The sequence below is a fragment of the Aulonocara sp. 'chitande type north' Nkhata Bay genome, linkage group LG5, assembly GCF_057382095.1.
Source record: "Aulonocara sp. 'chitande type north' Nkhata Bay isolate Kocher_YH1m ecotype deep benthic linkage group LG5, A_spYH_male_GT1.1, whole genome shotgun sequence".
Lineage (NCBI taxonomy): Eukaryota > Metazoa > Chordata > Actinopteri > Cichliformes > Cichlidae > Aulonocara > Aulonocara sp. 'chitande type north' Nkhata Bay.
Window position 1 is genome coordinate 25664708 of NC_141348.1, and position 23928 is coordinate 25688635.

The window sequence follows — 23928 nt, forward strand, 5'->3', positions numbered from 1 at the left end:
TACCAAATGCCCTGATTAAAATTATAAATATATTATATTATTTTTAAAATAAAGATAATAACATATTTCGTACATCTTTCAGATCACCATAAAAAGTGTTTAAATACTTTAAAGATATGTGATGTAGACTGTTATCAGATCTTCGTAGTTTATTAATATAATGAAAATAATATTTGTCACAGAGATAATATGAAAATATGTTAAATATGTATTAATATATGCTACCTTTCTGACTTAATTCCAACTTAATTTTTATAATTTGTTTGTTTTTGTTTTACGATATGGATACAAAGACCCCGTTTAACCCTGTTTAATAAATGTTTAATAAATCCTGTAAGCACAAATAAAATGTCTAAGGGGACTAAAACCTATGATAGCTCTTCGAGAAATACACCAGATGTTCTCATGTGTCGGTCTGTCTGCACGTCATCCATCCGGATGAGTCTACTGTTAAGACAGGGTCCGGTGCGTGTTATCCGGTAACCCACAGCGTGCCTCTTGGTTGGTAGGCTTTCAGTCATCTTCCCATTGGAGGCTTAGCGCGTCACGATGAGGGCGGACAGCAGTGTGGACCACACAGCCTGTGTCCGGGGAGGGTAAAGGTGCCGCCTAAAAGCGTGCCGAGTTATTGGATACGTGTTGTTGCTAGGGGCGTGGGTTGTGCCGTGAAATGTTCTAGTTTCCCCAAACCTGAAAGAGATGAAATTGAAGAAGAAAACAGCATTATCATCTGGAACGACAGATGCGCTGAGAGCTGTGTGCTCCGACGACGTGGGGCAAGCTGTGCCGCAGTGAGCATAATCTGATAAGCGCTTGTGTCCATCCTGCACTCGGCTTCAGGACGACGCAGGAGAGGAAAAAGTATATGCGGAGTGTGAGGATAGATGGAATTATGCTGAGGTCACACTTCTCGGAGCTGATTCACACTTTCACCCGGAACACCTGCTGTATATTTGCATCCACCGGAGTCCGTCTCGATGACTGACGCGCACTTGCTTGTCCCGTGATGTGTCTTTGGAGGAGCCGGTGCGTGCCACGGTCTAAACATCCCCGCCTGTCCACTGTAGGCCTATAGAACAGCTATTTGTCTGCGGAACAAATCACAGTTTTATAGTAGGCGCAGGATCTTATGCAATGTGGTCGAAACGGATTTCGTGAGCTCATAGGTTAAACTGACAGCGACACCAGGCTTAGGTCGCCTTGCTCTGTGCTGTACTGCAGCAAGGTGGACCACCGGGGCGTGAGGTGGCAAGGAGCAATGCACGCATCCTCCCCGCTGGACATTTTTTGGGGGATGTTTTGTGTCCCGAACAAACAAAAAACCCAAGGCCATACACCCTAAACTGGCGAACTGCGTCACCGTGTTGGAGTGTTGCAGGTAAGCAGCGAACTCTTCCACCGCTACGAGAGAGCGGCTCATCATCCTCCAGAAACAATGTCGCCGGTGAGTGTTTAACAGCGTAACCGGGATGGATTCGGTGGATTCAAGCAAAGATCCGCCACTGGGATCCACGTTTTCCTCAGCACCTAATCTGGACTCGGACATTAATGCAAATGCTTGCAGGCCTGTGTATGAGAATGGTACAGACCACAATGTCAACATACAAAACACAGCCCTGCGTGGAGCAAGTGACCCCAGCTCATACCCCTCCACAGACTACCAGGTGCCGGTCCGCCACAGGTTTATTCGGCGGAGCCAGTGGTTGTCAGACTCCGAAGAGCCGCCGGTGGACACACCGGAGTTCGCCAACAGCAGCCCGGCACTCAACATCGACCTGCGAACCATCGTTGACAGGAGTCGGGCGCGGGTTCTGCACGCGACCCGCCTCCAGGAGACCTCGAGCACGGAGAGCCAGGTGGGCCTGAAAGACATGGCCACAGAGAGCGTGAACGCGGACGAGGAGAAGGGAGGCAGGAGCGAAAGCGAGCCCAAGGCAGAGGTCGTGCCCTCCGATGTCACAGGTAAAGCAGGAAGTGACGAAAACGAAGAGGAGCCCGGAATGAAGGCTGTGGCCACCTCGCCCGGAGGGCGCTTCCTCAAGTTTGACATCGAGCTGGGGAGAGGGTCTTTCAAAACTGTCTATAAAGGTCTCGACACCGACACCTGGGTCGAAGTGGCCTGGTGTGAGCTTCAGGTGGGTTCGCTAATCACTGAGGTCCAACATCAATCAGCCAACACAAATTAGCTGACTACAAGAGCTCTACAGCATCATTGATTGTTTTTCATTCGCTCATTTGAAGGTTAAAAATAAAAAGCAAGACAATAATAAAGATCTTTATATTACACATAAATACCCATATACATGCCAGTCATGTACCAAACTCTCAGGCAGGGTCAGTGGATGCTGTGTTACATTGTTGTCTTTGGTTCTTTCCCTCATTAGCTCAGCCAGGTCACAGCCATGGTTCTGTATATAGCTGGGATTGATTAAACAAGCTGAAGTTACAAGCATTTACAATACATATGACAGGATTTATGTGTGAACACACGCACACATATATATGTATTACAAGAAACTTCACTTTTTCACTTTTTTAAAATTCAGCAATCAGTTTACAAGCTTTTATTTTTATAATTCTTAGCCTAGATGTAGATGTTGCTATTTCCAAACCAAGTTGAAGTAACAGCACATTTCTGATTCAGTAGATTACAAAGATGTCATTTAAAGGAAATCTGCATCCTCCTTGTCCCCTGCGCACATTATTGACTCTTAAGTGAATTGAATTTCATCTGTACCTACTCAGCCATGTCAGCAGATGAACTGAAATGGCACTTTAATTAGTCAGATTTGCTTATAGGCTATATTTTAGCAAGGGGTGATGCAGTGTTTCATATGAGTGACAGCTTGCTGTATCACTAATCTGTGTATGTGGTAATCTAATGATTAGTTTAGATGCTGCCCATGTGATATACAGATTAGTCTGCAGACAGACCTGTAGACAGTGGCTGCCCTTTAAGGGCTCAAATTGTGCTAAGCTTTTTCAGTCTGCAGATTTATGAGCAGGCATAAGAATAGAATTTTAAAAATTAAGTATTAAGACATTCTGCATCAAAACACAAGCAGAAGCGTCTTTGTTTTTCCCAGCAGATCTTTTTCATTAAACTTAAATAGCTACTACTTCTTGGTGTATGCTTAGTCACTGAATTGGCTTTCACGTTACACGCGGACTTAGACGTTGGGGCCAGTGCACAAAATGATGAGTCACCATCTCATCGTAATCTTAGAAACCTTTCGTGTGCTTTAACTGATCATAATTACAATTATTTCATATAAGATGAAAAACATTTCACCTCATACTCTTGCAGAAAGTGTAGGAAGGCATCTCAGCAAGTCTGGCCCAACGAATCACTGAATTTCTCCCTAATGAAAAAATCACAGCCTAGCTCTGTAAGGTTCATAGAATTAAGTGGTAGTTACATTGTGCTTCTATTTGCATTCAGTAGATGAAAATGAAGTTCTGATGTAGCCCATTCAGCGTGTCTTCATCTCATTTGAAGAGTGAGAACGGCGATTGTCCAAGGCTGTACCACAATGCGTCACTACTGTTTAAGATTAACTTTATTACTTTATTGCATTTGGTTTTCTGATCCTCATCAGTACACCTATCCATATCTTCAGTGCTCATTCTTGTCTGTTAGAAGAGAATCCAACCACTGGGCATATTTTTAAGCACTTAAACACATAATTAACTGGATTTCACAGCAGAGTGTGCTTTTTGAATGTGTGTCACGTTTGATGAGCTCTACAGTAAGTGTATTTGTGCATTATGCGTGTGTGTTTGCATCTGCGTGGTGTCTGAGCAGGTTCTTAGGGGAGATCTAGTGATGATTCAACCATTCTGTCCCTCGAGATGAGGCCTTGCCCTTCGGAGTGTCTCTGTCTGTGTAACTCACTCACAAAAAAAGCTGCTGTAACTCAGATGCCCTGTGTGGTTTGTACACTGTGTGCGTACGGAGGTAGAACTAAGAATGAGACAGCAGAAAACATAGATGCTCATAGAAATCAGAAATGAATTGTATTTGAAGTGGAGCTTTTTTCCTGGTGTTGAGCAAACCAGGCTGCCAGTTTTGCTACTTACTTGCCTGCAAAAATGCGATCAAACGTTTGCTGACTGAGTTGTTTACCCGAAATTAGCAAATCGCCTAACACAATTTAGTAAAATGCCAAAGCACTTTACCACACTGAGAAGTGTCTCACAGTTGTACATTTTGTCTGATGGCTTAGTAATAAATATCAAACAGCGATTTATACCCTTGTGCTGTTACCACACAGATGTGTCTGGAGAGTGAGTCTTGCTGATGCAGCCTTCTGCACCATGAGAGTAGAAACGGGAAAGGCTGGGTTCATCTAAGGACAGTTTATAGTATACGAAGTATTTGATACACAGTAAACCAAGAGTTCTGTATGTTTATATTATTTCCAGATTTGTGTCCACAACATTCTATTTTATTTCTAATATTATTTATTATTTAGTTTTTCATTGTGCACAATTATGTCTCAGTAAAGACAATCCTGGTGCCACACCCTGCTGAGATCTTATCCCTCAAAGCGTCTTCTAATAATTTGTATGAAAATTGCTTTTAAAAAAGGACAATGAAGATATGGGGATGAGGCAAACTGTAATATATTTGTACACCATAAGAATCAGAGTTATGAAAGAAAGTCGGATCTGTATCCTTCACAGTGTTGCATGTAATATAAGACACCTCAGACTGAGCACTGTATAGATCACTATGAGCTTTGCAGGAAATCTGATTCTCAGGTATTTGTCGATAATCAATAGCATGAAATGTACATCAGGTTATTGTGGACCCCCTGGCCTTTGAAACATCAACTGCACCCGAATGGTTTCTGCTGAAACGTGTCTATGGAGACGGCTCTAAAGAAACCCTGGAGGTCATGCAGTTTTTGGCGTTGTCATAGTCTTTGAGTTGGATGTGTTGTGCTGACAAGAGAGAAACTGAAATGCGGAGGGTGTTTGCTGTCAGCTGTTTTACTATTTATACAACAGTTCAGGGAAGAAAGGGGACAAAATATTGATCCATTATACACAAACCCACTCAGGCTTGTATAAGTAAAGATGTAGAATTCAAAATTTGTGCAATTTAATTCCTAAATCAAGGATTTTCATTATGCTTTGTGGCTTTGTGATTGAAAGGAAAATAAAAAGAAATCCTAGCTCGCTGTTATAAAGTCTTAATGGAATTTTTTTTTGTTCCATTATTTACCAGAGGCATGTTTGACATTTATGATTAAAAATGTGATTAAAGCTCACGTTTATCTGCCATGACAGATGTGTCTGTCTCTGTATCACAGCAACAGATTAAACAAGACTTCTACTCATCTGTCTTTTGAAAATGTGATTTCACGAATGCTGTAGTGCTTTGTGTTTTCTACACAGTGGTAATAAAGAGAGTAATTGGTTCAGACCCCCATGTATACCCACTCAAAATGCCAAAGCTGCTTTCACTATAAACATGAGCCACAGGCAGCAGAGTCCCATCATAAAGCAATGGGAATATTCAAAGGAATCATATTTGTTCCATTACCATCTCTAACTGAGAAGAATGCATATCTGTCCTAAATGAGAAACAGGTGCAGCGACTTATTGAAACATTTGCAAACAGAAGTGGAAATACATTATAGAAGGCAAACACAGAGGCTGTACAAAACTAATGAGCTTGAAAGTCAGTGTTTGGTATGTTCACCTTTATTCTGCAGCACCGTCTGAACTATATTAGGCAAGTGTTCTTGTATTTTCTTTAAGCAGTCTTCAGGTATAGCTCTCCAGGCTTCTTGAAGGACATTCAAAGCTCTTCTTTGGATGTTTCTGCCTTTTGTTCTGTTCTGTCAACACGATCCCACACTGCTTCAATATATGCATTTCTATATATGTGTTTGCTTTCAAAGAAATAGTTGTCATGTTGAAACTAAAGCTGTTTCTAATCAGATGCATTCCAGGTGATATTGCATGATGGAGAAAATCTGATGGTACAGAAATTCCATCAGTTTTGACAGGATCGCCAACCCCACTGGCTGAAATGCAGCCCCAAACCATAACAGAGCCTCCACTGTGTTTCACAGATGGCTCTCCTTCTTCATCATCATTCATCAGTTCTTGTGTAATTTGGCATACCTCAGCCTTTTCTCCTGGCCTCTCCTCTCCATTTCCTGGCCTTCCACTGAGGCCATTTTTGCTCAGGAATCTGTGAACAGTCCATGAATCAAATGAAGATGCATCTCTCAGGGCCTGTGTCAGGTCTTTGCTGCCTTTTTTCCCATTTCTTAAAGACAGGACTTTCAGACATTGTTCATCTGTTGCAGATAGGTTTTGAGACCTGCAACTTCTTTTATTCTCCACTTGTCAGTGAAGTAAAGTAAAGAAAACACTGCACAACATGCTGAGATACGCAAAGTTTTCACCTAATAGAAAAGATACTATTTTTTGTCTGTCAAACTGTGTTACCTTTGGCAATCTTTTTAGTTATTTATTTTGTAGATTTGACTAAAGAAATGGGCCCAAAATAGGTATTTCAGTCCCAGGCTGCTAGTAAAGTGCCTAAAGACACGAGTTAAAATTGTTTTTTTGCTAAGTTGTCTTCTATGTGTAGACCCATTACCAGTTAGTCCCCTGAGTTGCCTTTTTATGATTAAATGCTTCATAGGTCAGTGTTACATGGCTTAACAAACAAACAAGCAAACATTCCTATGAAAAAAGGACTGGGCTGAAAATCCCTCAGAAAACGTGGAGAACTATTATTTGAGACCACTTTGAAAAGATAGAAGTCTGGCTTGTTGGAAGCAAAATATAAAGAAATGAGGTGGGTAGAGAAACACAGAGAGACTAATACTGTTTCTTTATACTCTATAGAAGTAGATGCATAAATAATAGTAAAAAAAACAAAAAAACATTTTCTTTCTTCATTTTTCCAGGAACGGAAACTGTCCAAAGCAGAGAGACAGAGATTCAAAGAGGAAGCAGAAATGCTAAAGGCTCTCCAGCATCCCAACATTGTGCGATTTTATGACTTCTGGGAATCACCCGTCAAAGGGAAAAAGTGTATTGTTCTGGTGACAGAGCTGATGACCTCAGGAACACTAAAAACGTGAGCGGCAAAAGAAAAATATTTCCTGTCATAACCTTTGTTTGTCTTTTTTGCTATATTTTAATTTGCTCCCCAAAGCTGTTGAATGGCATAATTTTAGTCATTCTATGGCTGAAATCCAACCAAAAGCTGAAAGATATATTTATGTGAATAAGGGGGTGGATTTTCTTCGTAAAGAGTAATTAGCAAAATAAATGAATACCAAATAGAGGGTAGGACAGAATAGAAAAAGATTTTCAGGCAGTCACAATTAGGAAATTGGTTTGAGAAAAGAACAATCATTAGAGAAGGCTATAACAATTAGCAAGAGAAGAACAGCTAACTGGATATATTTTATAAATGCAGAGGTTACTTGGGGATAGATCTCTAAATGTGATTTCAGCAACTATCATTCAGCATGTTTGAAAAGCCAGTTTTTACTTGTTGTCAACTGGAAATTCTCTATCACCACAATAATATATACATTCTTTATCTTCCAACAGGTATCTGAAGCGCTTTAAGGTCATGAAGCCTAAAGTTCTTAGAAGCTGGTGCAGACAAATTCTCAAAGGCCTCCACTTCCTCCACACTAGAACTCCTCCGATCATCCACAGAGACCTTAAGTGTGACAACATCTTCATCACTGGTCCTACGGGCTCTGTCAAAATCGGAGACCTGGGCCTGGCGACTCTAAAGAGAGCCTCTTTTGCTAAAAGTGTTATTGGTTAGTTACCATGCAGTTGGAAAAAATGCTGTTTTAATGATTTGGGAATTTTCACAGTGCAGAAAGAAACTAAACGCAGTGCAGACACTGTTAGACACCGTTAGGGGTCGAGATTATTTTACCTGATGCATCAAAGTCAAACATTCGCTCTAGTTTTGCTTTTAATTCTTGGCTCTGTTTTTATCTTTGGCAAAATATTTCACTGCACTCACCAATCCCACACTAAAATGTGTCAGCGGGTTATTTGTTGCTGCAGGTAGTGTTCAGTACCAAAAATGACACTGACGATCACTGTGGGAGTAAACGAAAACAGTAAATCTGTGTACTGCATAACCAAAATAAGGGAACTTGTTCCTTCTAAGTGTGGGATTTTGTGCCTGTTATGTTTTTTATGTAACAAAACAAAAAATTCTGTGAAGTGTAGAATTACATTAAAAGCTCAACATCTATGTGTCACTGGATCCGACCAGCTGTGACACAATGAGTGTTTTGAATCATTGGCCACTTTTAAAAAAACATTAACCCTACTTGGTGTAGAGTTACCGAGACTGTTTGGGCTTATTATTAGCTTTTTGACCACCTTAAAGTTGCTATATTTTACTGTCATGTTTAGAAAATTCTTCATGATTTATCAGGCCTGATCAGTTTCTGCTGTTGATGCCACTGGAGTTCAATTAAACCATCAGTAAGTTTGCAATTTATCATCTTCTCTTGCATTAATTTTCCAGGCACTCCAGAGTTCATGGCTCCAGAGATGTATGAGGAGCACTATGACGAGGCCGTGGATGTCTACGCCTTTGGGATGTGTATGCTGGAGATGGCAACATCTGAATATCCCTACTCTGAATGTCAAAATGCTGCTCAGATCTACCGCAAAGTGACCAGCGTGAGTTCACGTTCAAATCCTGCCACTGCTATAATAACTTTCAATCTATGATTACAACAAAGCCAAGCTATATCTCAATTTTTTGGTTCTTATTTAGAATGAAGGGTTCATTATAAGCCTGCCACAATATCCGATTTGTTCTGCACATTTGCAGTGATCAAAAGACAGTCAAATTTACATGTAGGTTTGCTTATTTTGTTGGAGTTTTTTTGCCTGCACAGATGCACTGTTGTATTCTTGTGGTGTTCCAGGTCAAACTTGGAAGAAAAAAATAAAGCATCTAGCTGGTTCTGCAGCGCTTGGAACACAGGACCCTGAGAGCATGGGCAAACCTCGGACTAATTTAGTTAAATTACTGTTATAACAGACAACAGTATCTACCTAATGTAGCTAATGCTGACACTTTTAATTTGGCAGATGAGAACGGTCCTATTTCTTTTGAAAACCTTTATTCCCAGGGCTCATATGTCTGAAAGACAATGTGTTTAACAGACTCTGTATTTAAGGATTTTATACAATGCAGACAGAAGTTTCTTCTGTTATTTCTCCAAGTACTTCTGTTTAAAATCTGTCATTTGGTAAGCTAAGACATGGATTACATTTTTTTAGGGGGTGAAACCTGCCAGCTACAGCAAAGTCCGCGACCCAGAAATTAAGGAAATAATCGGGGAGTGCATCTGTCACAGATGGGAAGAAAGGTAATTGGACCAGAACCTCTATCTCTAGCTTATGACGCATTGTTGTGTGGGTAGAGATTGACTCTTATATTAGCACTGCGTTGTTTTGTTTCTCCTCCTGCAAAGAGACGTCAATACCACTATTTGACTCTGACATAGTTTGTGCTCCTCTGTGTTTTACTGTGCCAGTGACATGTAGTGCAGGTCTGTAGTGTTTGTGTATTTCTTGCAGGTACTCCATCAAGGACCTCCTGAATCACGCCTTCTTTGCAGAGGACACGGGTGTGAGGGTGGAGCTCAATGAAGAAGATGATGGGAAAAAAGCATCCATCGCTCTAAAGCTGTGGGTCGAAGATCCTAAAAAACTGAAGGGAAAATACAAAGACACTGGTGCCATTGAGTTTACCTTTGATTTGGTGCATGAGGTCCCAGAAGTTGTTGCCCAAGAAATGGTAAGGAAATTTTTTTTCAAAAAGCACTGTTTCTCAGTGCTTTGCCAGTTCATGTTTCTTATTGGTGTCTGTTAAAATGTTGCCTCGCAACAAACACCTGGGTTTGAATCCATCATCTGGCCGGAGCCTTTCTGTCTAGAGTTTGTATGTTCTCCCTGTGTCTGGGTACTCTGGCTTCTTCCTACAGCCAGTCAGTGAGATTAGGTTTATGGACTGATAGAGGGGAAATGAATTTAAACTCTAACCATAACAAAAGTAGTTTTGTTTTTTTTGTGGTTTGCTATTTCAATTCAGTTTCTGTTATTTCCTGTTATGAGGTAGTTGGGCTATCAGCATAATGATATACAAAGTGTCTAATAATGTTATGGAAGTCATTACATTGGAACACATCTTCTGATGTAGGTCTGATGTAAGGAGTGCGTTACTGGTTTGCAGTACTGCGAAGTGCTTCAGATACCACAGGACTATGTCTACATAGACACTAGAGCAGGGGTGTCAAACATAAGGCACGGGGGAAAGAATCAGCTCGGCAAAGACAGTCGGGCCCACTAGAGAGCTTTGGGAAAAGGAGGGCATATATTTTCGATTTTCAATTGTATTTTAATCAATTTTAGAGTTTTTCCTGTTGGTAAAGAGCTCCATCTGGGCATTTATATTACATAACAGTAATTATTAATTGTTTAGTTAAAAGTCTTTACATGCACTTGGTGTAAAAAGTGAGTTTGACGCTCCTGAACTAGGGCAACTGATCACTTGACCTTTCGCTCTTCATGCAAACTTCTGTTAATGCAGGATGGGTAGTTCTGAGCTGCAGTGAGTATCTTGCCTGTGCCTCCATAGGTGGATTCAGGTTTCTTTCTGGATTGTGATGTGAAGATCGTTGGGAAGTCCATCAGAGATCGTGTAGCTCTAATCAAATGGAGGAGGGAGCGGACTGTCTCACCAAATGGAAACAGCGAGACACCCGTGAAGAAAACTCAGCAGAACCTCCTACAGGTTCCCAGTACAGGGATGCCACAGGGAGCTGCATTAGCTACTACAGATTATGAAGACCAAGAGTCAGAGCAGCAGACTCTGATCTGCACCGTCCCCGCTGCCACATCTACCACATGTAAGAAACTGGAATTAGAATATTATGTGAATGTGTGCATTAACACAAAACCTGAAGTTAAAACCAGTGTTGATTTTAAGAGCCAATTTTGACCAGTTTTAATTTTATTAAGAATTTAAACATCTAAGCTCTTTTAGTTTTAGTTGATTCAATATCGCAAGAGCATCACAAACTAAATCTGAAGTGATTCAGTTCACTAAAATATAAAGTGTAAAAGTTTGTCATGTTTTTACCAGTGAGAGTTGCTCCACGTGGTTTACAAAGCATTTTATTTTCCATGACATCAAATATGAAATGCTGCTGCTTTTCCTGCTAAGAGATATTTTGTTGTGTTATCGTGAGAAAGCATAGCTGAGCCTGCCCTCCCTGCGTGTTTTTCAGATTAAATGTGTGTATCTAACCTTACTGCACAAGGAGATTACTTCTGATTGGATCCTACCTATCTACACAACGTAATTAGCTCTGTTTGGATCTCGTATTTCCAGAACGTCTTCATCTCGCTCATATGAAATGTGCTGACAAAAGTATCAACACATGTCATGATAGTTTTTCTCCTTGTGCATTTGTTATCATCTTGGTCAACAGAATCAAACACTGGTTAAAACACACGACACAGACTGTTGCTAAAATAGTTTCAGTGAACCTAAGCGAGAATCAGACATATGGCTGCTGCAGTGTCTGAGTGATGCCAAATTACGTGACATCATTTAGCATTTGAATTTTATTAAGATTCTACTCCACTGTCTCCCACACCCCATCTCTCTTTTTGAGTGTCTGTCCTTCCTGCATATGGACAAAAAGCATCACGGTGAATCATAATCTTTTACATGCTCTCTTATTACAGCTGGCAGTGGAGTGAGCTCCACCATGCAATTAGATGAGCAAAACAATCAGCAGAATGGCCCCTACCCAACGTTTCAAGAACCTGTTACCACAACTCAGATTATCTACAGTCCTCCTGCACAGACTGACCCTCAGCTGCACCAGGGGCCTTACCAGCAGTCCACTGCACAGTCCGTGCAGTTACACCAAGGAGCGTACCAGCAAACCGCAGGCCAGCTGCACCCTGGGACCTTTCAACAACCTGCATCACAACTGCACCAGGGGCCTTATCAGTGTCAAACAGTGAGTAAAAGCATTTCATGTTATTTTCATTTTCTCTTTCTGATATCCTTAATGATATTTTTCTGAAATAACGAAAATGTTATTTTCTTTTTCGGAATGATACGTCATCAGCGTCACTACAGTGATCCCTTTGTTTGCCATGAGAACCTGCTCATCACTGAAAGTACTATGTGTCTTAGGCGTGGCAGTGCCTCAATGGTTGAGATGGTACAGTGTAGGATGCAATCGCTAACTAAGACAACTCCACTCCCCTGCTTGTGTCCGTTACAGGAAGTGTCTCCGGCAAATAGCACAGAGAGTCGAGTGCACGATACAAACTGCCTGTATGCTAACTCTGCCCAGAAGCCGTCATTGTTATCGCCTTTCTTGCTCCCCCATCAACACTCTCATCATGACTCAGCAAGTCATTTCGATTCACCTCACCTTCCCCTTAATTTACAACCTCCTGCAGAGCTGCCTCCATGTGTCCCACGCAGCCCAGGGCCTCACCATCACTGCAAAGCTTGCATGTCTCTCCTCTGCAAGGACAGGACAAAAGGAGGTGGATCACTGGGACACACACACAAACGCACTGACACCACATCCACCCAGTTTGCTCCAGTCTCCAAGCCAAGCTCGCCCACATCTCTTCATCAGCCAAGGTCTCCTCCCTCTCTGCCCACTACCACATCATCAAATTGTCAGCCCGTCGTGGCAGCTTCTCCTTCACATCTTTCTCCACCTTCACAAAATGTGTTCCCACGGAGTTTGTATGAAGGTGGAGATCTCACGCTCCTCAACTACTGTCTCCATCACATTGTCAGTCGCAGGACCAGCTCCCCCACCCTCTCTGATAGAGGTGTTAATCATCCACTACACAACCAAACTGGGGTTTGTTGTTCTTCAGTACGTGAGCATAAAGACAAGAGCCAGAGCCTGGATGCTCCGTTCTACTGTTCTCCAAATGTGGTTAGGAACCTGCAGTTATCATCACATCACAGCAAAGACAGAGCCAATTCTCTGGTGGGTTAGAGAAGAAGACTTTGCATAGCCTGAAATGCCATAGCAGCAGCCTGCTGTATCTTTCCTGATCCTGCAAGTTGCCTCTCTCCCCTGCCCAGTATGTTAGCAGCCTGTTTTTGCTCCTGCTTAATCAACATTAAGTGCTGAATTACTCGCTCAAAGTGCTTCTCTTAACATGTTGGATGGGCAATGATAGATAAATGCTGCCGCTTCCCATTTCCATTTTAATTGCCCTTGATGAACAATTCCAGCTGCTAAAAAACACCCCTCTCCATTTTCTTGCAAGTGACCACAAATGCTTTGACAAACTAAAGTGTGAGCCACATTTGTTGTATTAAATACAAGCACATATTATACAGTTCTACTATCCCTAAAGAAGGTCTCCCATTATGTGTTTCTGACAGACAGCTCCTGCTCCAGCTACGCCAGCCACTGCTGCTAACCAGAGCAGACAGTGCTTTCCAGCTGCAGGCCCAACTCTACAGACACAGAACACTGCCCAGCCCAACCAGGAGCAGGTACTGCATACATCTGACTCTAAAATACCCTGGCAACATCTGTAGTGAGACCCAAAAATCTGAATTATGAAGCGACGGTTTGAAAGTCGCTCATTGGAGCCCACCCAGCTGCCTGTCCTAGCGTGCTTGACTCGCAGGGTCTCGTCATTTGACATGTAATATAAAAAATACAATTTCAACTTTTAAATCATAAACTGAAACATGCAATATAATGGAAGTTAATCTGCCATTTGATTTAGTGGTGCTGGCCATTTTAAGTCAAGTAGGTCTAGTGCTGTGTGTGAGGTGGGTGAAAAGTGTATCTGATTTTCCCTTTAATAGCCAATGTGCACTGTACTGTATATCTGTGTTTATGTGTGTGATGTGAATAGCTGTTCATGTGGTTTGTGTCTCCTTCACATTTATCTCTCCTCACTGTAGTACCATCTCCAACCAGCTGCTATCCTGCCAAAGGTAGAGCAGCATGCAGAATAACTGAATCACAAGTCTGCCCGCCCTGCAGCTCACTTGTAATAAAGTGAAGCTGTTAAACTGTTTAATTATTAGTTTGAATTCTCAGTTTCAGATTCATACTGTAAAAAAAACTAAATAAGTAAAAAAAGAAAAGAAGAAAGACAAAACCCCAAACATGTCATTTCCTTCCTTAGCTGTTATCTGCAGAGCAGCCTGCTTCCCACCTGAGTCATCCTGACACCGCTACCAGTTTTCCACAGTTAGTCTCCAGTGCTCCTTCCCCACTTCTACCCCTGCAGATCAGCATGCAGGTGTGTTGTGTTAGAGAAGACAACAACAAATCTTCCTATAAAATGATATAATAGGTGGCAGGGTAGAGTAATAAATAAGGGCCCTGTGTGAATGTTATTTCTATTGGTTATCTTTGTTCATTTTATATCATTTTCCCTTTTTCTTTCCCAGTTTTCCTCACCATATGCAGTTATTCAAACAGGGGGCCACAAGCCTTCCCCCGTCTCGCCAGCTCCTCTGCCATCTGTCTACAGCAGCAGTGAATCCACTATGTCTAGCACCTATTACTCACGTTCACCCCACCGTCCCTCTCTGCCTCTGATTCCTCATTCTGCCATGCCATCTATGTCTACTCTTGGCACTCCTCTGTCCACACCTCAGCATGTAGCCAGTGTGGCATTCCCCCTCCCATTTTTTGCCATGGCCGTGTCCTCAGCAGTGCCACAGCAGCAGGGCAGCCCCTCCACATCTCAACCAAACCTAAGTTTCCATTCCACCCATCCCTTACCTCTCTCTCAGGTACAACCCACCCCATACCCTGCCCCCAATCCTGAGCACGGTCTGGCTGAGCAGCCTGTCCAGGTGAATATTTCACTCAGTTCTCACTGTAATGGTTGGTTGGATCATAGGAAATCTGTAATGCTAAGGTGGAATGGGTGTGATGCTTGCTGGGCATGGGTTTAGCGACTCGAAGACACAGAGTACTTGAACTAACTGATGAACAATTCTTTAAATGTGCTTGTTTTCTTTCAGATACAGTCACTCACTCCGCATGGCACTCTGGGAGACTTTCAGCATTTGGGTGCGGTTCACTCAGTTTTGCCTGCTGTTCAGACTTCTCTCTGGGGAAGGGGAACAGATTCAGAAACTAGTGGAGCTGGCCTTGACTTAGCAGGAGCTTCTACAATTTCAGCCCCAGTCCCAGCCCCAGCGTCAATCCCAATCCCAGCTAATGTTGTTACTCAACCTCCAGCACAAATTCTGGCTGTGGTGGGAGCACAAAACCAACTTCAAGTCCCAGTATCAGCTCAGGCCGCAGCTATGCCTCAAACCACAACCCTTCTTAAATCCCCCACTTCAATCCCAATACAAGTTCCAACAGCAATTCAAGCTGCAGTCTCAGCCCCAGCTCAACCACTAGTATCAGCATCGGGTCCCATTTTGGAGCAAACAGAAGTCTCCTCTGTGAGCATACTTTCATCCAAACCCGAAATGTCAGTCCCAGGCTTGGTTTCAGGCCCAAACACCCTGCCAGCACCAGTTCAGTCTGCAGCTCCTGTTCCCGCTCCAGCTTCTGTCACAACTTCAGTCCCAGCTCCAGTTCTGCAGCCTCCTGGCACCCAGACAACAGTCTCAATACCCGAGTGTTCCAGCCTGCCTGCAACTCAGCAAACTGCAGACATGGCATCTGCATCCAGCACCCCTCATCAAGAGCCCTGTGCAGAGGTAGTGATGAATCCAATGTCTGTGAATATTTGAGAACAATACCAGTTTATACACTTATGTAAATTCTATAAGCTTTACCTGTGCTTGATTAAAATTGTCTCTGCAAATGACAAATAAAGTCATGTGAAAAAGAAAGTTCTTCACAGAACTCTTTGGAGATCCATGAAAAAGTAAGTACACCAGCCAGGTGCTTCTAAAGAAAACTTGATTAACTGATCATCAGCACTTGTGAAAGCAGAGGTTTAGGCAGTTAGGTGTGGGGGTAACTCAACGCCACAGTCTTACCAGTTTTTAACGTCTCTGAAAATTCAGCCCAAGATCAGACCTTACGATGCTCCAAGAAACTGTGGGGGGGGAAAAAAACGCTTCTCAGACTCCAGAGGCTTTATTAACCATGTCAGGTGTTAAAGTTCATGAAAGAACATGGCTCCACAGCTTAGGTTCGTTTAGATTACAATACGCCAGCACATCAGTGCAATTCATAGCAGCTGTGTCAAGCATGGTTGAGGAGGGTGATTATTTGTGCTTGTTTTGCAGCTACAAAACCAGAGCATTCATTGAGTTGACCACGGACTCCACTGTATATTAAAGTAATCTAGAGTCACATTTGAGGCCGTATGCCTGACAGCTCAAGACTGGCTGAAATTGATCCCAAATGCAGCAGCAATTCTACAACAGAATGGCTGAAAGAGACAAGATGTGTCACTGGTCCAAAGTGCAGACCTCAACCTGACTGAAATGCTGTGGCAGGACCTGAAGAGAGCCGTGCATAAATGAATGCCAGCAAACCTCAGCAAGGGATACAGAAACCAATTACTTCACATTATTACTACTTCCACAAATGATGGCTCATACTGTAGCTCTGTAAAAACTTTCTTTTTCACATGACTGTATTAAAGTATCCGCTGGTCAGAAAGAACGTTCAAACTGCAGGATTCATTTCAAATTACATTAACATAAATTTTATACATCAGTCCCATCATGACACCAGCTTCTGAATCTTAGTTTAACATGCTGAGAAGTAACAACACACATTAACCATATTACATTATACATTAACCACAGTAAGGCTTAGTCCCCCAGTGATCCATTATAGGTCCTTCATCGAGGTCCTCTTACACTCCCATTTTTCTATTTTCAGGAGGTGCTTCAGGAAAAACCAATATCTTTACCCAGTTATGAATTTGACAGGTGTGTATCTGTTATTTTTTTTTAAAAATATATTTTATGTCTTTTCAGATTCTGTAGTTTTTACAATTTTGTGTGAGGAAAATGTGCCACTTGGCCGTGAATTGCTAAACTGTCTTAAAATGTTCTTTTTCGTTTTAGTCTCAAGTCTGATATACCATCTGGTAAGGAAACAAGTGATGGCTATGAAAGCTTTGCTAGTGTGGGAAAGGGAGATGGGAAACCGAGGAAACATCACCGCAAGTCTGCCCGCACCCGTTCCAGGCAGGAAAAGACCAGCAAACCAAAGCTGAGCATGCTCAATGTGAGTCTTGGTGACATTCGTGGTGTCAGAATGTACAGTTTCTTGAAATCTTTTATTTTTCAGTTTGTAAAGTGTAAGCACTGCTCCCACAGGTTTGCAACACTGGTGATAAAATGGTCGAATGCCAGCTGGAGACTCACAACCACAAAATGGTGACATTTAAATTTGATCTGGATGGAGACGCTCCCGAGGAAATCGCTACTTACATGGTTAATCCAGACTTGTACAATCTAGACTTTGTGTTTAATCATTTCTTAATATTTACATTATTGTTTAACATCTTAACAACTGCATATCTACAGGTAGAGAATGGCTTCATCTTGATGTTAGAGAAGGAAATCTTTATTGACCAGCTGAAGGATATTGTGGATAAAGCTGAAGACATGCTGAATGAAGACATGGAGGGTGAAAGGGACACAGCTTTGAGTTGCAGTCCTTTACAAGTCCAGCCATTTGAAGCATTAGTAGGAGAGGTAAGAAACAAATACACTCATTGCTTGAAATTAGCAATTAGCAGACTGACTTAGCTTTCATCTGTACATTTCTTTGTAGAGTCAGCAGCCTGGAGGATCTCAACCAGTCTATCAGCAAAATGGTATAACACTTTTCTTAGAAAAACATTTACCCATATGCATGTCTGGTAAATCCTTTTTCCTCGTCACTATAACTTTTTTTTTTTTTTAAATTCTTCCCAGTTCTTCATACAGGAAAGAGATGGTTCATAATCTGCCCTGTAGAGGAGATACCTACATCCAGTCAGGAGACCCCCTCTGACGGGACCACTACGCAGTCACCTGGGAGCTCAGCCGCTATGCACCCTGCTGACAGCACCACTGCAAAGCCCTCCAGAGGTGACTGCAAATTTTCCAATAATATCCAGCAGCTTCAAGGAGCAAGAGCACCACCTTGTTGCAGTACAATGACAGGCATCCTGCAGCTCAGATGGGCAAAAACTGATTTCACAATAAATAAAGTAGACCTTTTTTTAAAATAAATAAATAAATATCACAATTCTGTGTAATTTTGATTCTACCTTTTTAAAAACCTTTTGCAGAAGAGGGTTCATCTTCCACAATGTCTGGGGGAAGTGGAGGTTTCTCTTACGACGTGTACGGATTCTGCAGTCCTCCAATAATGTCCAACACAGACCCGCTCCTCCTGGCCACCCTGTCACCTCCTGTGTCTGCACCTCCGACTCTCCAGTCAGTGCCATCAGTGGAGCCAGCAGGCAGTTCAATGCAACACAGCATGCAAGCCCAGACAGCCAGAACACAAACATCATCCCCGCATGCTGCTTTCCCTGTGGAAGATTCGCAGGGATCCCCTCTCGGCTCCATCTCACCAATCCATGCATCTCAGAAGTTGCCTGATATGACATGCCCGGTTTCTATTGCTGACGACGTGCCCTGCTGCCCTCTGGTCATGCCCCTCTCTCTCGATGTGAGCACTTCACAGGTTGGATCTCCGCTTACTCTTCCGCTCCAGGAGCCAGGATCAGTCAAAGAGGCACCGGCTGTCTCCTACGCCCCTGCTGCACGGAGCGAGCGACCACAGCAACCTGTGGTGCTGCATCAGCCTTTTGCCACTGTTGGAGGGACCAAAGTGTCCTCACTACCACAGAGTCCAGCACCATCCCAGCATGGTGCAGGTCCCAGTGAGTCCGATGGTGAAGGAAGACTGGCTCGTAGCGGCTTTGTGGACAGCACCATTAAAACCCTGGATGAGAAACTACGGAATTTGCTCTACCAGGAGTATGCTCCCATGTATCCATCAGGCAGCGCTGCAGAGACACCAGGGTCTGGCACAGAGTACATCCAGTCTCCTCCTGGTCCAGACAGCGCCACAGGAGGCTCAGGAAACAGCACCCCAGGGCCAATAGGGGAGGGACGCTACAGAGGAGGTGAACAGCTGGTAAGTATGTTTTGTACTGTGTTGTACTGTATCCAAATAATATTAATTTAACTGTTTAATATATTTTAGTGTTTTAATGGAGTTCAAGAAAAGGAGCACAGCTAAACTGATCTAAGAGAGAATGACAAATATTATTTAGCTGTTCCTCATCAAGTATTTTAAAGGACAACGAGTAATAGTTTGTATCCTCTGCCCTCTATAAGCCTCAAATTCCAGAGAGAATGGACAGTTTGAGCGCACTGAGTGATTCAGCTGTGTGTGGTACGTCAAACATCGCAACATAATCGGCATCATTATCTCCTAAGTAAAATGAGATGCGAGTTAATTCCTGCAGTGCTACAGTTTTAGTATTGTGGATATTTTCCTTCCAGCATCCCTGTCAAGAAGACACGTTCCTCACTCTGCTTCATGCTCTGGAGCAAGAGGTCGATTTAAGGTATGTTCTAGAGTATGTTCACACATTTAAAGTGAAGGTAGAGCTGTGTATTCAGCACCATTTTCTTCTTTCACACCATTCATGATGTCATACGAATTCTTCTTCTGTGCTTTTGGCAGATCACTCCTGTTGCCCCTGAAGTGGCCAACAGACGAGATGTGAAGCAAAGGAGCTGGAGCAGCGCTGCCTCACCGGCGCACCCTGTGGGATACATTAGGGACCATGGTCAGTTTGATGCCATGGCTACCTCCACCACAATTGGCCGTTTCTCTGTGGTGAGCACTGAAGATGACATTACACAGAGGACACGTTGTAGCCGTTACTCTGCACCGCCTGATTTCTATCTGGACACGCCTCCTTCTAACGCCAAGCGGGGCTCTTTACCTCGTGCAATGACATCCGTCCCTGTGGATGTCACGGTCCACGCTCGCTTCCTCTCCTCAGATTCAGGGGCAGAGAGCAGCCCTGCAAAGCTGACTCCTGCCACCCCGTTGCAACACTCCCGCTCTGAGCGCAGAGGAAGTGACCTCATGAAAAGGGCAGTGGCCTTTCTCCGTCGTTCTGGTCGCAGCAGCAGCGTGCAGAGCTCTGACTCACCGAGCAGGCATGGTGGGGTGCACGGCTCTGCCTATGGCAGCAGCGATAATGACTCCGAGATGGAGGATTCAGACATAAAGAGAGAACTACAAAGACTCAGGGAGAAGTAAGCATCGCTTTTGGTTTGCTTTCTGTCATGCAGCATGTTTGTATATGAAGATATTTTGTCATTTAGCTTGTAAGTCATTATTATTTTTCTCTCCTGGGTTTCCTCAGACATCTGAAGGAAATCTCTGAGCTGCAGGCCCATCAGCGAGGGGAAGTGGAGCTCCTGTATCGAAGACTTGGTAAAGTTCCTCCTCCTGGCCTGGGAGTTGCTGCACCACATGCCAGCCGTAGAAAGAGGTCCAGCAAGCACAGGCTGAAGCCAGGCAAACTTCTCAGCCCTCTGGTTCAACAGTTTAGAAATGTCACAACCAAAACTGGTGACTCTAGCAGATCCAGTGAGTGGCTTTGCAGAAATCCAAGTACTAAAAGTTAAGAATATGTACTGAAAGACTATTTATCGATGTTATCCTCTTGCATTTGTGTGTCTTTAGGTGCTGCTGCAGGTACGGGTGACAACACAGTTAGTTTAAATGGGTCTCCAGCTAAAGGGTCTTTCCCCACTCACAGCAGGGCCCGGTCATGCACCAGCCACCTTCCCAGCTCAACCTCGGAGCCTGTGCAGACTCAGCAGCCCTGCTCCCTTAAAGGCTCTTTATCTTCTGATAATATTTATGCTGGACTACACGGAGATGGAACTGGCACACAAGTGCCACCGGGGCAAGGTACCACACACCCTGATTCAACAGTATTAATAAAAGAGTATTAATAAAACCATTATTTGTGTTGTTGCTTTGTTTAATAATGTTGGCAATGGAGTGTTTATTCTTCTTACCCTGTTGTCTTTTCCCCTTGATTATGCTCCTCTACAGGCTGGTCTAATTACCCTCAACCATCTGAGAGAGTGACCTATAAATCGAGTAGCAAGCCACGAGCTAGATTTCTCAGTGGGCCTGTGTCTTTATCTATCTGTTTGTATCTCTTCTCTTCCTGCATAGCTTCATATTTTCTGGTTTCCATATTTTCAGTAAAACTCCTTTTAGTTCACAGGGTTTTTTATGTGCTATTTTTTTCCCTGCCTCATTGTTATTAGTTGGTATTTTATTGTATTATTTCATTTCAGAGATGATTTTATTTTATTCAGCAGTTTACACAAATTCCCTGAAAGAGAAGCTGAGAATTTTACCCAATAGCTATCAGTCATGTTTAAAAACTGTTTTTATTTATTTATTATTCAACGTATTTTTATAAGTATTGAGTTTTACCTCACGTTTCACGTGTCTCACTAATTCTTCTGCTCTCTGTCTGTGTGCAATAAGCACTTATCAACTTTGTATTCCTAGGAAATAGACTCTTGCATGTCTCATGCATCCCAAACTACAATAGATTTTCTCGTCATGCTTCTTTCTAACCCTGTATTACCTGTTTGTTATCTGTCACTTTGATATCCTGCACTTTGTAATGCCTTAAACATGGGTCATCTGCATGATTTGCTAACTATACGGATTGTCTCATTTAAGGGGAATGATTGCCTTGTTTATCCATTTGTTAGTGTGACTTTATTCCCTTGTTTTGCAGTGCTCTGTAGCTTTGTTTTGCACCGTTCCCCGTTATTGACCATTATAACCTGCTGATGAAAGCAGCGATTTGCATTAATCTTTTTTTGTTCTGTAGGGGCGACACTGAAGCGACTTTGTCTTGGTAAAGAGCGTGGTAGCAGTATGTAAAATTACAGTCTCATTAAGAATTTGTTTTTCTATAAGTCAAGTTGTTTGTTTCATGTTGTAATCAGGGTATTAAACCAGGTGTTTATATGTGTGTGTGTCTTTTTTAGGGTCTGGAGCTTCAGCAGGGGCTTCCAATCAGTCACAGCAGCTGCCTGGGGGTGTCACACCTCCTCCACATCAGCCGGTGATAGGATTGGCCCAAGCTCAAGCCAATAACAGCAACAACAAAACAGGCACATACAGTAGCACATCTGCGAGTGCCCATGATAGCAACCTGCCTGAAGACTTACAACGACTAATGGATGACTGGGCCCAGGAGGTTCTGATTGTCACCCACCGGCCTCGCACTAACTCTTTGAGTATAACTCGACCCCAGCTTTGGGATCAGGATCCACTTCAAACAAGTGAACAGCTTGCTAGGGCTTCAGATGTGAGTGCTATGGTTATTATCTATTCTATAAAAGAGATATTGCAAATATACAGTGTTTAGATCATGAGGCCTGAAGTGTATAAAACTACTCTAATGGCTATAACTTCAAAATGCCTTAATGTTGTAGGGACTCATTAATTAGAAGAGTTCATTACAGAATACAGTAATACGCTTTCATTTTATCATGACTTGTACTCTGACTTGATTATTGTATTTCATTTCCTAATGCATGCTGGGGCATTCGTTAAGATTACTAGAGGTTATTGCCATGCTAGTATTGCAGTACTGTATCCTGCATGTCTACATGTTAGTGTAGCTATTATTGTTTTAATATGCAAAAGAGCTATGTTTACTATTTGCTTTTAACTATGTAACCCTTTTAGTTATCGCCATGGACAGCTTCAGGACCAGAGGCCTGTAGTCTGCCACTGTCCTGGCCTGATGCCCCTGGGTCAACAATGATCGCTACCCCGCCGGCGGGGGCACATCCCTCTTATCAGCATCACTCTCCTGCTCCATTCAGGGCCTTGCCCTCACCTCTCTCTATTAGCCAGTGGCCTGGGTTTTTCTTTCCCCTTCCTCCAGGAGTCTTTGCCTTTCCTGCTGTGGCCTCAGCTCAGGATACCCACAGCTCCATTCCAGCACCATCATATCAGCCAACTGACCCCAAGGCGAGGACTCTCTAATCTCTGTAGCATTGTGTCTTCCAACTCCGTTACCAAAAATATATCTCATTGTAGTTCTAGTCAATCTGTACATAATAGTGTAAATATATATAACCAGCACGTATGTAATCATATGTACATACTCATCCTTAGTCTTTTTGTTATTTGTGTCATTTTGCATCAACATACCTCATGTCCGTATTACAATGCATAATCCTTGAGTGCAGTCCACTTGTAATTAGCTGAATCGTGCATTAAAGTGCAGATTTCTTTTTCTGTATGTGCATTGAATGTACATACTGTATTTCTCATTCATATTGTGTTTTCAGTTAAACAGCTGATGTTTGTGTTGCTCATCTCACTCATATATATATAAGCTGCCGAGTGTATATATGAATTATCGTCAGTCTGTAAATAGCTCCTGTGTTTGTACAGTTACCATTAGATAATCTGTAGGTTGGTGCTGCAGTTACGTGTCTTAATGCAACACCTTATTTGCCACCATCATGCCATCACTGTGAAGACTTGACATCCTGGTCACTAAGGCCAGTCGCTTTACTCTCTCTCAGTCCAAGGATAGGTTTCATTCTTCATCGATGAAATGCTTCCAGCACAAGCGCTTGAAACATCCTTAAGAGATTTGAATGAACTTGAACTTTATCTTCAGGTGGAAAAAAAAAACACCTGTGAGAGTGCCTTGAAATGCAGTTTCTGTTTTTTGAAGAAAAGCATTTAGATTCAAAGCATACTCTAGATATATTCTATATAAGCTTTCACCTTCACAGGTAAATTATGTGATTTGAATAATGAATGTGGATTAAAACATGTTTAATTTAGCAACAAAACACAGCTA

The 23928-nt window shown here is 42.6% G+C and overlaps 1 protein-coding gene across 11 annotated transcripts; it reads left to right on the plus strand.

Annotated features, from left to right (window-relative positions):
- Positions 1–548: 548 nt before the first annotated feature.
- On the plus strand, positions 549–23370 carry wnk2 (WNK lysine deficient protein kinase 2). 11 transcript variants are annotated; one of them, XM_086292497.1, is made up of 30 exons: positions 549–2135; positions 6936–7108; positions 7591–7811; positions 8540–8697; positions 9307–9395; positions 9607–9826; positions 10667–10937; positions 11782–12062; positions 12174–13064; positions 13469–13582; positions 14003–14035; positions 14230–14346; positions 14498–14908; positions 15080–15772; positions 16914–16963; positions 17102–17264; positions 17357–17473; positions 17567–17737; positions 17817–17859; positions 17960–18115; positions 18319–19175; positions 19379–19436; positions 19547–19611; positions 19731–20314; positions 20425–20651; positions 20748–20978; positions 21126–21224; positions 21928–21972; positions 22088–22410; positions 22794–23370. In XM_086292497.1, the coding sequence occupies exons 1-30, from the start codon at positions 1470–1472 to the stop codon at positions 23094–23096; spliced, it is 7830 nt and encodes a 2609-aa protein (XP_086148623.1). In that variant the 5' UTR covers positions 549–1469; the 3' UTR covers positions 23097–23370. The 11 variants fall into 11 exon arrangements, with proteins under 11 accessions (XP_086148623.1, XP_086148614.1, XP_086148613.1 ...); XM_086292488.1 differs by lacking the exon at positions 14230–14346; XM_086292487.1 differs by lacking the exon at positions 14003–14035.
- Positions 23371–23928: the final 558 nt, after the last annotated feature.